This window comes from Urocitellus parryii, chromosome 1, assembly GCF_045843805.1.
Source record: "Urocitellus parryii isolate mUroPar1 chromosome 1, mUroPar1.hap1, whole genome shotgun sequence".
NCBI classification, from domain to species: domain Eukaryota; kingdom Metazoa; phylum Chordata; class Mammalia; order Rodentia; family Sciuridae; genus Urocitellus; species Urocitellus parryii.
Genome location: NC_135531.1, coordinates 131,676,912 through 131,693,134, shown reverse-complemented (window position 1 = coordinate 131,693,134; position 16,223 = coordinate 131,676,912). Strand labels below are relative to the sequence as shown.

Below are 16,223 nucleotides of genomic sequence, written 5' to 3'. Positions count from 1 at the left end.
GGTCACCTCTATTCCTTAAACCCCTCCACTAGGTACTCAGGCAGCCCTCACTCAGAGGGAGAAGGGGGGTGTCAGTGTGAGACACACCCTCACAGTCAGTGTGAGCCACACCTCAGTAATAGTTCATCAAATTGCTTCACACTAGAGTATGTGCAGGTTTTAGCCTTGTGAGAAAAACTTCATTATGCATCCCGCTTTTTTGTTGCTGCTGTTGTTTTGCAGTCCTGAGGAATCAAACCCAGGATCTCCTGCTTGGTAGTCAAGTACTGTACAGCTGAGCTTCATCCTGAGCTCCCATTTTGCCCATTTTGAAGATTAGGAAATTCAGGACAGAGGAGTGAAGTGGCTCACTAGATGCTAGGTGATAATGGTGAATTGGCTTATTTGAAGGAGATGATGGATGTCTGGCCCCAGATGGCATGGGGACCAATGGGCAAAAGGAGAAAACAGCAGGTAGTTGTCCCTATGCCCCAAGGAAGGCCCTAGAGAGATGGGCAAGTGGGATCCTAAATTTATGACCACTTCTCAGACATTGTTACCTTGATGTCCTGGCACGCCCCCAAACAGTAACATCTTGCCCCAGGGTCTGCTTCTTGCCTGGTGTGGTTACTTCAGTGCATGGCATCTCCGCCTTTCTGGGTAGTGCTGGCCTCACCTCCACACCTCTTCTACATTATATACAGTCTTTTTTGTTCCTTGGATTCCCAGAGTCAGTCACAGGTCAATCACCAGCCAAGCCCATGCTGGGAATGCTACAATGAAAAGACAAACAAAAGTCCTGACCTTGAACAAAGGAGTTGTCAAATGTAATAAGCCAGCCTCTACCAGGACCTGCAGAACAGTTCAGGAATCCTGTGGAGGGACCTCAGTGTGTGACCCTGGAGGTGTGGCATTGGGGCTGAGATATCAGAGTAGAGGAAGGGACTGTCCCAAATATATGGCCCATGGAGGGCAAAGTCTCTGAGGCTGAAGAGGGCAGGGGGTGAGTGATGGGGAAGCCACCAGTGCACTCAGATTTTACCCAGGCAACAGGGAAGCAGGGAATGGTTTTAGGCAGGAGAGGGACTTGTGTCATAAAAAGATCATTTCATTGCCTGGTTGGGACTGGACCAGTGCAGATACATTAGTGTGGTGATCCAGGAAAGATGTACTGAAGCTGGACAGACAGTAGGGTAAAAAGGAGGGTAAATAGAGAGAGGTCAGCTCCAGAATGTCTAGTGGAGGCTGTCTGTCCAGAAGGTGTCCATTGCAAGGTCTCTGAACACTATAAGTACAAAGTTCTCTGCCAGCAAGGCAAGGAGAGGAGAGTACAGTGTCTTGGCACTTCGAGCCACTCTGCCCTTGGTACCCTCCTCCTGAGCCAGCAACCTCCAACTGAAAAACCCATTTCAGCTCTGAGAATGGATGTGATATGTGACCAGTTGGTTCTGGGGGAGGAGGAAGGTTAAGAATGCCTGGTGGGATGGCCATCACTCAGATGGCCTTCCTAGGGGATTGGAGAGCAGTATTTCCAGGGGTTGTGGAAGAAAGATGATTTGATCTGCTAAAGTCCTTTCTATTTCATAAACTACAGAAATGCAAACAATGCTGACATCCATAAAAGTAAATAATAGCTTTCTGAAATCTGTCTCCCAAAGATAATCCATGATATAATGTACTTTTGGACAAGTTGACCTCTGTGTGGCTTAGTTTTCTCATTTGTACAATGGCAATAACAGCACCCAACTCAGAGCGGGTTTTAAAACGGTGTAGGATGTACAAGTGTGTAGGATTGTTTTGGCACATAGAAAGTGCTAAATTTGCAGTTGTTCTTGTGATACAGGATGTATTAGTCTAAGCAGAATCTGGGGGTCAAAGTGTATAAACATTTTTTATCATTACTGTGTGAGTGCCTATTTCTCCACATCCTTGCCAACATTGGGAAGTATCATTCTTTTTAATACTTGCTCATCTGGTGATTGAACAGTTGTGTGCTCCATGGGTCCAGATGTCCTCACAGTGATCTGGGTTTAAAGTCTGGGGTCCCTAATGGTCCACCAGGAATGGAATACAGAAGAGCTGCTATCAGGGAGGCTGGGGAGAGCACAGAGTGGAGTTGAAATCCCAGGGAGAGCCACTGTCAAAAGGAGAGAATGAGCTAGTGAACAGGACAGGGGCCCGAGGCTAAGCCTGTGATCCTGGGATTTGCTATGTGGCCTCATTACCCCACACTACATTCCATCCTTTCCAGCTGATTGTCAAGGGCAAATTCAGGACAGAGGAGTGAAGTGGCTCACTAGATGCTAGGTGATAATGGTGAATTGGCTTATTTGAAGGAGGTGATGGATGTCTGGCCCCAGATGGCACGGGGACCAATGGGCCAAAGGAGAAAACAGCAGGTAGTTGTCCCCACGCCCCAAGGAAGGCCCTAGAGAGATGGACCGGTAAGATCTGCCTTTGCATACAACCTTCTAATTTATGTACTCGCCTCCTGGGCCAGCAAGCTTCAGTATGTGAAGCCCAAATCAGCTCACATGAAAACCCTCCCTGCCCCACAATCAGCAAGGTTTTCCCAGATGCCCTACCTCCATGCTATGGCCACAGCATGCTAGAGTCACAATGAGATGTGGCAGCTATGATAAGCCAAGAATTTAGCAGACAGGTGATAGTAAATATTCAGTGTACATGAACCAAAGACAATTTACTCTTGTGGTGTTTTGTTGTTTTGCAGTACTGGGGCTTGAACCTAGGGATATTTTACCAGTGAGCCGCATCCCCAGAGACAGGGCCTCATTAACTTCCCCAGGCTGGCCTTGAACTTGTGATCCTCCTGCCTCAGCTCCCCAAGTCATTGGGATTACAGGCGTAAGCCACTGCACCTGACTTTTACAGTGGCTGTTAATGTGTTATTTTGCTGTTTATGATCTGTGTGGTTCCTAGTAATCTTAGGAACAATCTACATTTCACACGTGGGGAAAATTAGGGGCTTGGAGAGAGGAAATGAACTGCTCAAGGCCATATAACTAGAGAGTGAAATTGTAGGGTGCCCAGCTGCGTTCACAGAGCTCTAAGCACACACTTGAAACAGCCCCTCCTGTCCCTGCTGACTCTGTCCTACAGGGTGGGAGGTGAGGAACTGATGGCCCCTTGACGCTCACCTTTGAGCTCTAGAGGCGCAGAGCTGACACCAGGTCTGGAGAACTTTAGGACAGAACACTTCCTCCTTGCCAGATATCTACATAGGTCTGTCCCCAGGAGTGAAGAAAAAGGATTTTGGTTCAGGTCTCTTCCATTCTTCCCAGCCCCAAGACCAATACACAGTGACCCTGACCCCCTCCCAGCCAGCTGTTGCCCATCACCCATATCATAACTTGCCTTTAGTGTGCAGCTGCTGCCTGGCCCCTGGCTGCCTTTGTCTTCCTGCCCTGTCACAGCTGCCCAGGAGAGTTTGTCATACTGGCAGGACTGGCATAGGCACCCTATCTCCAAGTCACTCAAGAGAGAAGGAGAAGAGGAGCCAGGCCCAGGGTAGCCACAACAGGGTCATGCTCCCTGTTCTCAATTGGTCTTGATGTCATCCTGTGTCACCCATAATGGCCCTGGAGAATAATCCATGTGCTGTTGACATCCTAGCCCCAAGGAGCCCCCAGATGACACAAATCCTCCCTGTGCTACAAATCAGGGTCAGTGTGGGAGGTCATTGGTCTCAGCTTCAGGTGTCAGGGCAGTGTGCCTGGGTCTGAGGGCAGTAGCAACAGTCCACCAGGCACAGACAGCAGGGGAAGACAGAGGACACAGCCTGAGCCCTGAGATGAAGGTGGACGAGCCCTGATATGCTCAGCAGGTGGACTCTAGGAGTGGCAGAAGCTTTGAAAAACCAGCCAGGAAGGGGGTGGAGGATTCTTGGGACCCTTATCCTCCTGAAAATCAGGCTGAGAGTATGCAGATCCAAGTGGCCAGGAGAAGCCAGGAAAGGGTCCTGAAGCCATGCTGCCTCTGGGTTGGAGGCCAGGAAGGAGGTTTCTGGGGGTCAGGGAGGCATGGAGCCAATGCTCAACCTTATAGCAGGATATAGGGGACAGAGAGATATTAGGGTCAGGGTGGGAGCAGCTGCAAAGATGCACCTGTTGACCCTTTGCCTTCTCCTGCCAGCCCTCCTTCCCCCACTATTCTGGGACCTGGACCTGGCCTTTCTTTGTTGTCTTAGTGATCAAGGGAGCTCTCTAGAAATGACTCAGAGCCCAGGCCTTATCCTCTTGCACTGGAAACAGGACCAAGACCCTGATACATTGGAGCGTGTCTTCAAATTCTGTCCAGGTGGCCCCGGAAAGAATTTCCTGGTGAAATGTAAATTCTATACATAGCAAGGGACATGGGACTAACAAGTTTGGAACTGAGAGAAGGGATAGGAACCTCCTTTATGGCACCTCCCAGAGCCAAGCTGGGACATCCATGGGATAAAAGTAAAGTCTTGCTCTCTCTTAGCAGTCTTCATGCATTTCAGTGGGTTTTCTCTCAGTTTCTCAGGAAGGTTCCTTTGAAATATCGTATTGGTTGTTTAAAGGACTTTACTTACAGCCAACCTGGCCATGGATCTACACAGAGGATCAGGACCCATAAAGGGAGTGTGATGGGGGCAGCTGGGGGATCAGAGGCCCAGGTACCCATTGACTTCCTGTGTGGACTTTCCTGCTTATTAGGTATGAGGGGTCTCTGAGGCTTTCATTTGAAGGACTTCTCTGCTCTTTGCCTTTGGAAAGCAGCATTGTCCTGGAGCAGGGATGGCCCTGAATTCAGCAGGACCTGGGCTTCTATACGGCTGCTAAGCCACCTACAGCTGTAAGGCCTAAACCCTTGATTTTTTCATTCATTGACTACTCTGATTATGATCTCTTCCTCCCTTCCAAGCTGTTGTGAGGACCAAAAGAGACAGCAATGACTAGGCCAGCTTCCCACTGCCTGGCTCCTGTCCAGCACCTAACCCACCATGGGACTTCCCTCCACACCCTGCCTGCCACTCATCAAGGGATACTGGTGTGCCCCAGGAGAGGCTGCAGGATCCCTGAATGCTGCTTACGCAGACTTTTGTGCCTGTGGCCGATGCCTGGGACTCTGTGGCCCAAGGCCGTAGGGCGTCCCAGAGCTGCTGACAGCACAGAGAAAAGGAGGTGTGCACTCTGGCCTCACTGACCTCAGTCTGGCGCCTGCCCTGACTGCTCTACTGCAGGCTTGGAGGCCAGGGCCCTGCTGGCCAGGGGAAGGAAGAAGTCAGTTCCTGGGCCAGAAACAGGAAGGCAGGGGGAGTGCGACAGAGGCCAGGATGACAGTGCTTCCTGCTGCGGGAAGGGAAGGACAGTGGAGACAGACAACAGCCAGGCAGGAAGGATGCACCTTCTTTAGGGCTGCAGGTGGGGGCTGGGCAGCCATGTAGCCTCTGGACATGGCAGCTCAGGCCTGAATCTCTCCTGGCTGCTGAGCTGCTTGAGGTTCACATTGTCATCAGACACCGGTGACTGTCCTCTAAAATTGCAAGCATCTTTTTCAAAGGTACAACAGGATCTGATACAGTTTCAGCCTGAAGAAACTGTATCAGATCCTGGCCTCAGGCCTCAGAGGTCTGTTTAGCAATCCATTCATCCATTCATCAATCTAACCATCTGTCCACTCATCCATCTGTCAACCCCATCCATCCCTCTTTCCCTCTGTCCACCTATCCATCTGTCTATCCATCCAATTCCCTACCCATCTATTCTTCCACCCATCCATTGTCTGTTCATTTATCCATTCTTTCATTTACCTGTTTCTCCATTAACCCATCTATCTACTCACCCATCCAACTATTTGTCCTTCCATCTACTAATCCATTTATCAATCCATTTTTCTGCCCTCTGTCTGCCCATTGACCCTTCCTTCCAATCATCCATCCATTTAGTCATTCAACAAGTATTTATTGAACCTTTACCCTGTGCCAGGTGCTGAGCTAGGCACAGGTTGGGTAGAAAATAATACCTTGGTACTTACCCCACCGAAACTTAATGCCAGCAGGAGACATAGACAAATAACTAAATAAGATAATTACAACTTATGATGAGAAGAATAGAGCAAGAATCCATGAGGCTGAAATGAAGCCTAAAGAGGGAACTTATGTTTTTGTAAGGATGTGCAGGTTCTGTCTAAGCTGAAGCCTGAAAGTGAGAAGAGTCCAGCCATACAAAGAATAGGTGAGGAAGCCCATCAGGACCAGTGTGTGCAAAGGCCCTAGAGTATGAAGGAACATAGGATGTTGCAGAAAAATGTGGAGATCATGGTGGCTGGAGAATGTGAACATGAAGTGAGAGAGGACCACAAGGACTTGAAGAGCCGGTAGAGGCCAGGACTTAGTCAGGAGTTTGGATTTTCCTGGAACTGTAGTGGGAAGTCACATGCAGGATTTAAGCATAAGTATGATGTAGTCCCTTTGTTTTTTCTTTTAAATATCACAATGACTGTATGGAGAAGAACTGTAGGAGGACATTCACAGGACCAGGAGGTGGCTTTGGGGCAAATGCCACTGTGCAGGCACCCATTGAGAGAGCAAGGGCCAGCTCTGGAATGCATCTGGCCTGCATCTGTTGTAGATGGATAGGATGGGGAGGGACAGGCACTGATCCATAGTGATTCCCATTTGGAGAGATTGGAGCTATCAGGGAAGGAACTCTCAGCAGAGTGGAGGAAGTATAAATCTAAAGTTTAGCCTCAGAATCATGGAACTCAGGGTGCCTACAGGGTATCCACGTTGACAGAGCAACTGAACACCTAAGGCTGAATTGAGATAAGTGATCTGGGCTGGAGATAGAGGATTTGAAGGACCCTTAGGAGATGGTAGTTGGGAAGAAAAAATGAGAAGCAACAGGAATTAGTATTGGGCAGAGGGAAGGAGAAAGATGAAAGGAGAGTGAGGTCACAGGAGACAGGTCTGCTCCCTGCCCTTGAGTGCTTATTGGATCTGTGGGGTCACTGGAGGCTTTGATCAGCAACTCCCCTTCCCCCTCTAAAGAGAGGGTGTTCACCACGTGGATGCACAAGTGAATGTGGCTGGGGGGTTGATGTTATTTTAGAGCTTTGGCACTGAAGGGAAATAAGAAAAGGGGTAATGGCTAGGAGGGAGTCTCAGACCAAGGAATTGTATTGTTTTGTTCTGAAGATGGGAGATGATTCCTTAGAGAAAGAATGGTGATCAGAAGAGAAATAAATTGTTTGTGGGAATCAGGTCCAGGGGGTTGGAATCCTGAACATGATGGAGAGTGGCAGAGGGAACACCCTGAACTCCATTAGCGAGGGTCTGTTTGAAGTCTGAAAACAGGAAAATCAAGGGGAAGCAGCCAGCATGAGGAGCTTTGTGCTGCAGTGTTGAGCCACTTGGGAATATAGTAGTGTCACAGGGTTGAAATAGAGGACAAGCAGACTATCAGATTGATGGGCCAGGACAGAGATGACACCAGGAGGGTGCTGAGGGGTGAGGAGGAAGCAGTGGGGCCTTTGCTACATCTGAAGGGTTTAGCAGCCGTAGAACAGGACACCTGGGCTAGAAGAAGAGGAGGGGGAAGAGAGCAAAATGAAGGAAGTCAGGCATTCAATGATGGCACGATTTCTGGTGATGACCATGTTCAGGGCGTGTCCCTGGAAGCCAGTGGCTGAAGGGGAGAGGACGGGAGGACTCAAAAGGCAAGGATGCTGGTGAGTCACCACGTGGATGTTGAAGTAATGGAGAATGGCAGGAGTTGGGGTGGGAAGGGGGATGGTGAGCCAGGAGCTACAGTCAGCAGAGAATGAGGGGAAGTGACCAGGAGAGAAGTTGATGACAGCTTTAGTGGGCACAGGGTGGTGCCATCAAAAGCATATGCCTCATAGGGGTTGCTGTGGGGAGGAGAACTGGCCACAAGGAATTCTCTACGAGGCATGTGGGGTAGGAATCTCCCCTGTGGCAATGGTATCCTCAGAAAACCAGGGTTCACAGTGAGACAGGAGGGAACAGGAAAGATGGTACTGTTTAGCACAATGATGTGGTTGCTTCCACTGGTGGGATGGTGCTGCTGGGAGGAAGTTCTTCCCCCATCCACCCACTCACCCTCTCCCACCACTCGCTCCCATTCATTTGCCCACCCATCCATTGATTCATCTGATGATCCATCATTCATCTATCCCTTTCTCATCCATCATCCATCAAATCATCCTTGTTATCCATCCCCTGAGTCTTTGTTGCACATCTCCTGTTTAGAGGCTTAGGAAGATGAAAACCATAATTCAGTCTGATTAGTGTTTGGGAGCCCCAAGGAGGGTGAGGCAGAAGCTGCCCAAATGATGATGCCTGCTCCCATAGGGAAGGGACATGTGACCTGAACCCTAAAGAGGGAGAGCCACAGGAGGAAAAGAAATGGGAATGTCCCAAGCAAATGAACGGATGAGCAAAGCAAAGTCTTCAAGATATGAAAAACCTGGTACTTTGAAAGTGTAGTGAGAAGTCCTGAACCTCTTGGGATTTGAAGCTGGGGAAAAAGGAGAGGCCAAAATGTCACTATTTATCTGCTTTATCTTAGAAGCTAAAGAGAGCCACCAAAGAAAACGACGTTGACAACTTCTACAGCCCTACAGCTGGCAATTACCTGGGGCTTGCTCAGATGCGCACTTCGGGGTAGGGGGAGCTATGGTCTCCCCAGGGCCCTAGCACAGTGCCCCAGACCTCAGTGTGGGGATGTCCTCTCGCCCCGGGGAGGAGACACATGAGCTGAGGCAGTGGCTGCTGGCTGAGGCGGTACTCCTCTTGTGCTCACATGCTGGCCTCAGGCCTGACTTCCAACTAAGTCCAACTGGTAGGGCAACAGTTCTTTCACACCTACTCCCTTTTTATGTAGCTCAGGGGACAGACCACCATTCACTTGGTTGCCCACATATTTGCCCAGCTGTCTGTCTGGCATAGCCTTGTTTTACTTTTCACTGACTGGGAAATTCTACTTTGCCTTGGAAGCCCAGTCCAAAGCGCTCCCCTGGGGATTCCGTCCTGGCTCCTCACTGCTCTGAGAAGGTTACTCCTGCCTGGGAGTCCCCCTCCCCTAGTGACAGCTCTCTCCCCAGCAGCCCCAGGGAGTACAAGTAAGGGCTGCTGAGTGCCTAGGCCCTGCTCACATGCCTGAAAGGGCTCCGCATGGGAAGGAGGCTGCAGGGCCCAGGGCCATCTCTCACCTCAGGACCCCAGGACAGAGTGGGCTCCAAGGACAGGGATATTGACCTGAGTGTGAGGAGGTACAGTCCCAGCAGCTGGCCAGGCAAGGAGATGCCTTCTTAGAATGGCAGCTCAGTTCACCTGGAGAGCCTCATATTCCCAAACGGACAGTAAAACTCGATGCTTGATGAGGGCTTTTCTGCTCTGACCCGTGGTGCAGTGGTGCCTAGAAGGGTTTGACCAGGAGGGGGGATGGGGAGGAATGGAAGAAGGGAGAGGTCAGTGAGTGCTGACTGGGGGCTATTTTCTACATGATGCTTAAATGAGACCTTGGTGTGTGGAGTGTGATATCCTGGTACCACTTGGTTGTGTGGCTTGGGGTTAAGGTGTGTAAAACCATCTATGGTGGGGCTTCCCAGGTTCCACCCCACCCCATTAGCATGGCAGGACCCTAGGGCTTCAGAAGCTGAGGAGCAAAGGAATTGGACTTTGGCTCCAATACTGGGGAATCTGTGGGACTAGAAGGGCTTGGGGATAGGAGAATGGGCTCTGCTCCCCCCAGGAGGACAGGGACTTGGGGGCGGGACAGGACACAGCCCTGGGCCTCTAGCCATACAGTCCTCCCTTCCTGTTGTCTCAGGATGGTCCTGGCAGGATGCATCTGCCAGAGTTCCAGGCCCAGACCTCCCCCAGAGTTTGCTCCCACCCCCACCAGGATCCCACTCTTCCACACACATACATATGTGTATATGCAAGAACATGAACCACAGATGTTTTTACACACCCTGACCCCAAGCCACACAACCAAATGATCAGGACAGCACACTCCACATACCAAAATCTCATTTCAAAACATACTGAAGACACACAAAGATGCACTCTTGCACACACACACAAAGCTACATATACCACCCAAAGACAGATTCACATGCCCAGGCCCACAGATACAGACATGCATGTGCCAAAGACCCACACCTGGCAACACATGCATGCAACACACACACACACACACACACACACACACACACACACACGCACCCCACAACACCCCACTACCCCACCAGGAGGAAAATGATACATGCAGAGCTGGAGGGGAGGAGGGCTGGCATTCTGGTGGGCAGAGGGGCCTGAACCCAATCAGCCTGCAGTCATTGAGGGCTGAGGATGGTTACTTAACTAGGTCAAGCAGATTTACTTGTGCATCTAAGGAACAGTTCTACAGGAAGATCTGAGGGTGTTGGGTGGAGGCCTGGGCAGGGAGAGCCCCCTGAGGCTGGGGCAATTAGACAGGGCCTATGCAGATGAGGAAAAAAGAAAGCTGGTTGAGCCAAAGAACAGTCATGAGATGGATTCCCTGGGATCTTGAAGTGGGTGAGGACATAAGAGGCTGGGTGGGGAGGCCGAGGCCTGGGTGTGTTTGGGGGAAAGTCTGGGATGTGCAGGACCCCCTCATAAGCAGTGAGCGTAGATATGCGGTTTAAATGAAGCTGTGGGGGTCACATGCTTTAAGCCTCCCCCATGTAGAATGAGCCCTGCAGTCTCCTCCTTCTCCTTCATAATGGCCACTCAGCTCTTTATGGCCAGAGGCCGGAATCCAGGGCAGTCAGTGATCACTTAGGGCTGGCTGGACCTGCATGAACTCATGACCCAGTGCTACACTAACCCTGTCTCCCATGCCAGGCCTGGCAAGTGGTTACTCCATGACCCCCCCAACCCTGAACATTACGGAGGAGGCATACATCATCGACACCAGTGAGAGCCTATCCATCTCCTGCAGGTACTGAGCCCTTCCCACCTGGCAGTCCAAAGAGGCTACAGAAGGCCAAGGTGGGAGGTGATGGCTGAGGACACAGAAGACAGCTCCTCCTCAGGCCATAGAGGCCTTGAGGCTGAGTAGGGTTCCCAGGATCTGGGTACCTAGAGGCCCTTCAGACAAAGGCACCATGTACTTCCAAACCTTACCCATACCTACCCCTCAGGTCACCCTATACGGGCCCTAGATCACCTGCACTGACACCCAGCCTCCCTTCACTGGCCCCAAGCTCTCCCACTCTGCTCTCAGGACCTCCCTGTAGCCCCAGCTTCTCTGCAGGCCAGCCTGCCACTGAGCTCTGGGGTCTCAGAGAGTTCCCTGTCCCAGGCTGGGTTTATGATATGTGCCTAAACCCCAGGCTGTCCCATCTCTGTGAGACAAGCTGTGGGTGAGGCTATTGGCCCTTCAGGGAGGCTCCTCAGGAATTGTCCCCCTGGGTTGCCACTGAGTGCAGGGGGCTTCCTGACCTCTCCTATCTTCTGCCAGGGGGCAACACCCCCTTGAGTGGGCCTGGCCAGGAGCTCAGGAGACACCAGCCACAGGGGAGAAGGACAGCGAGGACACAGGGGTTGTGCGAGACTGTGAGGGCACAGACGCCAAGCCCTACTGCAAGGTGCTGCTGCTGGGCGAGGCCCACGCCAACAACACAGGCAGCTACCTCTGCTACTATAAGTACATCAAGGCCCGCATCGAGGGCACCACAGCTGCCAGCACCTACGTGTTCGTAAGAGGTGAGGTCACTAAGACAAGTGAGCAGACCAGGTGTGGGCAGGGTCCCGGAAGGGATGGTTAGTGCCCATGCTGACCCCAGGCTGGCAAGAGGGGAGAAGGAGATCTCCCCCTACTCCAGATGGCAGCAGGCAGCTGAATCATCACCACCCAGCCCCCACGGGGCTGCCCTGCCACCCCTGACCAGCCCCTGGCCAGAGACTCCCTGAGCCCCGTCCTTCCTCAACTCCTACTCCCTCTCCTTAGACTTTGAGCAGCCGTTCATCAACCAACCCGACACACTCCTGGTCAACAGGAAGGACTCCATGTGGGTGCCCTGCTTGGTGTCCATCCCTGGCCTCAACGTCACATTGCGATCGGTACAATCCTAATCCCCATGCCAGGATTCAACCCTACTACCCCGTCCCTGGGAAAGGTGGCTGGCTGCTGGTCTGGTCAGGAGGAAAGGAGTAGCCAGGCACTTACAGTCAGTGTATCCCTCCAGCAAAGCTCCGTGCTGCAGCCTGATGGGCAAGAAGTGGTGTGGGACGACCGCCGGGGCATGCGGGTGCCCACGTCACTGCTGCGCGATGCTCTGTACCTGCAGTGTGAGACCACCTGGGGCGGCCAGAACTTCCTTTCCAATCTCTTCCTTGTGCACATCACAGGTAGGGCCTGCTCCTGGCACCTCACCCACTCACCACTCCCTGTGCCCCCAAGAGGAATATGGCAGGAACCCCCATTCCCAGTAAGAGGGCTATTAGTGACACAGCTGATCTTGAGGAGCATCCAGTGCTCTGCAGTCTGTGTGGTGGGTGTCCTGTGTATGTCCTGTGAGGGGTATGGGAGTCACTGTGCATGTTTCACCAGGCAATGAACTCTATGACATCCAGCTGTTCCCCAAGAAGTCACTGGAGCTGCTGGTCGGGGAGAAGCTGGTCCTGAACTGCACAGTGTGGGCTGAGTTCAACTCAGGGGTCACCTTCGACTGGGACTATCCAGGGAAGCAGGTGAGGTTGGCAGCCCTGCAGGGCGCCTTCCTCCTGCCCACATCTGTCCTGTTCCCATCACTGCCCAAGCCCACCTATACCTGGCACACACTGGGCCTCTGTGTGGAGGAGGTACAGGCCCGGCCAGCCCCATGAAATCCAGTCTGATAGGAAAGTTTTCCACCCCAAGGAAAACTGGGTCAAGGCTTCCAGAGCCAGCACTGGCTGGGCAGGGGTGTGTGCCTTTGGTAGGTCCACTCTGCCAGAGCCCACCTGCTGACCCTGGGCTTCCCCTGGGTGTGGGCAGGCAGAGCGGGGTAAGTGGGTACCTGAGCGGCGCTCCCAGCAGACTCACACAGAACTCTCCAGCATCCTGACCATCTACAACGTCAGCCAGCACGACCTGGGTACATATGTTTGCGAGGTCAACAATGGCATCCAGAAATTCCGGGAGAGCACTGAAGTCATTGTGCACGGTATGGCCTGGAGTTGGATCATTATGCCCAGCTTGGCCCCCCGGGTGGGTCCAGCATCATAAAGCCTGAGGAACAAGGGTCCTTGTGCAGTGTAGGCTTGGGGTCAAAGGCCATGGTGCACCTAAGCAGCGGGGAGTCTAGCCAGAGGAAAGGGAAGGCCATGAGCAGAAACCCTGCCTGGCTCCCACATGCTGGATAGCACGGCAAGCCTCCATCTTCAGGCTACTGGGGCTGCAGGGGCTGGAAATCCCTGGTCCTCGATGGGTCAGCCCCAGATTTACACCCATGCCTCCTGTCTGGCAGAAAAGCCCTTCATCAGTGTCGAGTGGCTCAAAGGACCTGTCCTGGAGGCCACTGCAGGTGACGAGTTGGTGAAGCTGCCTGTGAAGCTGGCAGCATATCCCCCGCCGGAGTTCCAATGGTAACAACCCTGGGCCCCCTTCCCTTTCCTATCCTACCAGGCCCAGCACAAGAAAGGACTGAGGGATGAGAAGGGCAGTGTCCTTCCCCATCAGGGCCTGCATTCTGAGACCCAGGTGGGGACCTTCCATGAGGATACCCCCTAAAAAGCAACTATATCATACAATAGTTCAACTAGAAGGAAGGTTGGCCCAGGATACTATAAAACCATGAAAAGATTAAGTACCAGCCTGCTTAGTACATATGGTGTGGTGGCAGAGAGGAGGACTTTAACTATTTCCTGCAACTCCTCAGCATCTCTAAAGCCCTGAAAGCTGGACTCATTTACATGCTGAGTAAATATAAGGCCAGTCACACATCAACGACCTCAGTCCCTTAGTCCTTTCAACTAGGTTGCCTCTCCCAGGACCCTCTTCTCCAGAAATCTGGAGATACCATAGGGATTGAACAAAATGTTATGGAGCCTGGCCCTGGGCAATAAAGCTGGAGAGTTTCCAGGAGGTTTACCAAATGCAAGAGCCCAGGCTTCAGTCTGTGAGCTGAGAAACCAAGGCTTCCTGTGGGGTGTGTTCAGGGCAGTGAGGGGACCCCTCAGTAGTAGCTCTGCCCTTGCTGGATGCTCCCAACAGAACTCAAGGGAGCACAGAACCTCTCCCCAATGCTTCCTCAGCCCTCTGAGCATCCACATGGCTCATCCACGGTAGATCATGCTGACCCAAGCTGCTATTATACAGGTGAGAAAACAAGTCAGAAGATGGAAAGGCCATTCGTCGCCTGGGCTCCAGCATTCTGTCCTCCCAGCCTGAGTACCTCTCCCACCTGGAAGGATAGTTTTTCTGGTGTTGGGCATGCAGATGCCCCCAGATGTCCTCAGCCAGGAGCTACTTACACTACTGTAGACTAAAAGCAGGCTTCTCTTGGAAGAGCCTGGAATGTCCTGGCCCTGAGCCTTAGTGAGGCCACAGCCTTGGGAGTCCACCCGGCACAGTACCAGAGCTTTTGAGGCAGAGTCTTGAGGGCAATGGTGTAGCCAGGAACTTCACTTACAAAAAAGGAGTTCCTAGAGACACCCAGAGCCTGTCCCCTGCCTTCCAAGGCCAGAAGGACTGAGCCTGCTCAGGGTGAGTGACCAACTCTGCTGCATCTGGGGTCCAGCCTGATCCCTAGGCAGCTGTTTTTCCACTGGAACATTCCCACCACATCTGGACCTTCTCCTGCTTTGCCAGCATCTACTTCCAAGAAGTTCTCAACTGGCCCAGAGCACTACTAGGTAGTCACCAGAGCCCCACAGGTGCCCACTATTCAGTTGGCATTATCTTGTGATAACTCTGAGACAGTGACTGAAGAAAGGTATAGTGAGCATAAACAGACAAGCTGGTCCTCAGTTCCCGAAGTTCCCAGTGTGCCCAGCAAGGTGCTGATGTTGTCTTGGCCCTCACAACCCCTGCAAGGTACATTTCCCCAGTTTTCAGACGAGGACCCTGAGACTTGTGATGGAAAGGGGATCTGCCCAAGGGCAACAGTCCCAGCAAGTGGCAGAGTTGGATTCTAACAGTCCTCTGCACCAGTGCCAGACAGATAGCACAGGCTTGTGCTTTCCTGCCTTGTCCTGCTCTGTGACCCTGTGCAAGTCATGTCATTCTCTGAGTCAGACTGCTGTCAGAGGTGAGAGATCTCTGTGTCCCCATCACCATAGTTCTCTGCCCAAGAGTTGTGCCTCTCCCAGGCCACACTACTGCATCTCTCTGACTTAGCACAGTTGGTACCCAGAGGGGAAGCATCTGAAGAGGAAGGACTCTCTGAGTCCAGAACTCAGGTGGCAGAGGCAACTGCCTACAGAAATTCCAGCTCATGACTTAGGGAGGAGCCACTGTGGGGTGGGAGGCATCTATTTCCTCACATGTGCAGCAAGTATCTATGGAGCATCTACAAATGTCAGGCAGAGCTCTACATGTAAGATGTACAACAGGAAGGAGACAGTCCTCATGGGGTTCATAGCTCAGAGGGTATAGACAATCAATAGACACATATCTAAAAATCAATAGGCTATCTGGAGATGTAGCTTGTGGTAGAGCAAATACCAGGGCGTGAGGCCCTGGGTTTAATCCCCAGCACTGAAACAAAACGAAAAGAAAGAAAACCAATGGGCTAATGATCAGTAAGACAGGGACAGGGTCCAGCCAAGTACCACCCACATAATGAGACAGGAGAGGATGAGCTAGTATTCTTTAATGAATACTCTAACCCAAAAACAGAAAGTAAAGAGCCCTGCAGACTGTCATCTATAGGAAAGAGAATCCAAGCAAGAGCAGCAGTAAATGCCAAGATCCTGGGTAGACCATGTGTCTGGAGAGCTCAGGAAAGGGCAGAATTGGGGATCAGAAAGCCAAGCAGAGATCTCCTTGCATGGTAAGAAGTCCAGTTGTGCTCCTTGGGGACTAAAGCTTCACTTCTGGATTTGGACTGTGAGAAAGAGGACAGAGCCCATTGAGAGCCCTGTAGTTGGTACCTGATGCTGCAGCCCAACTAGTATGGAAGAGCCAACCAGAGGAGACTGGGGAGTTGGGCAGAACCTTCCTAGACTGAACTTGATAAGCCTGGTAATTGAAGGCAAACCAAGGCCACAGAGTTAAGGGGAC

The 16,223-nt window shown here is 51.9% G+C and overlaps 1 protein-coding gene across 1 annotated transcript in view; it reads left to right on the top strand.

The window, feature by feature from the left end:
• Flt4 (fms related receptor tyrosine kinase 4) overlaps window positions 1–16,223 on the top strand; it is a 44,526-nt gene that overhangs the window by 4,486 nt on the left and 23,817 nt on the right. Inside the window, exons 2-8 of the mRNA XM_026412313.2 lie at window positions 10,859–10,955; window positions 11,478–11,722; window positions 11,967–12,079; window positions 12,205–12,367; window positions 12,570–12,709; window positions 12,996–13,164; window positions 13,468–13,585. Coding sequence (XP_026268098.2) covers window positions 10,859–10,955; window positions 11,478–11,722; window positions 11,967–12,079; window positions 12,205–12,367; window positions 12,570–12,709; window positions 12,996–13,164; window positions 13,468–13,585 — 1,045 coding nt within the window. The remainder of the gene's footprint in view (window positions 1–10,858; window positions 10,956–11,477; window positions 11,723–11,966; window positions 12,080–12,204; window positions 12,368–12,569; window positions 12,710–12,995; window positions 13,165–13,467; window positions 13,586–16,223) is intronic.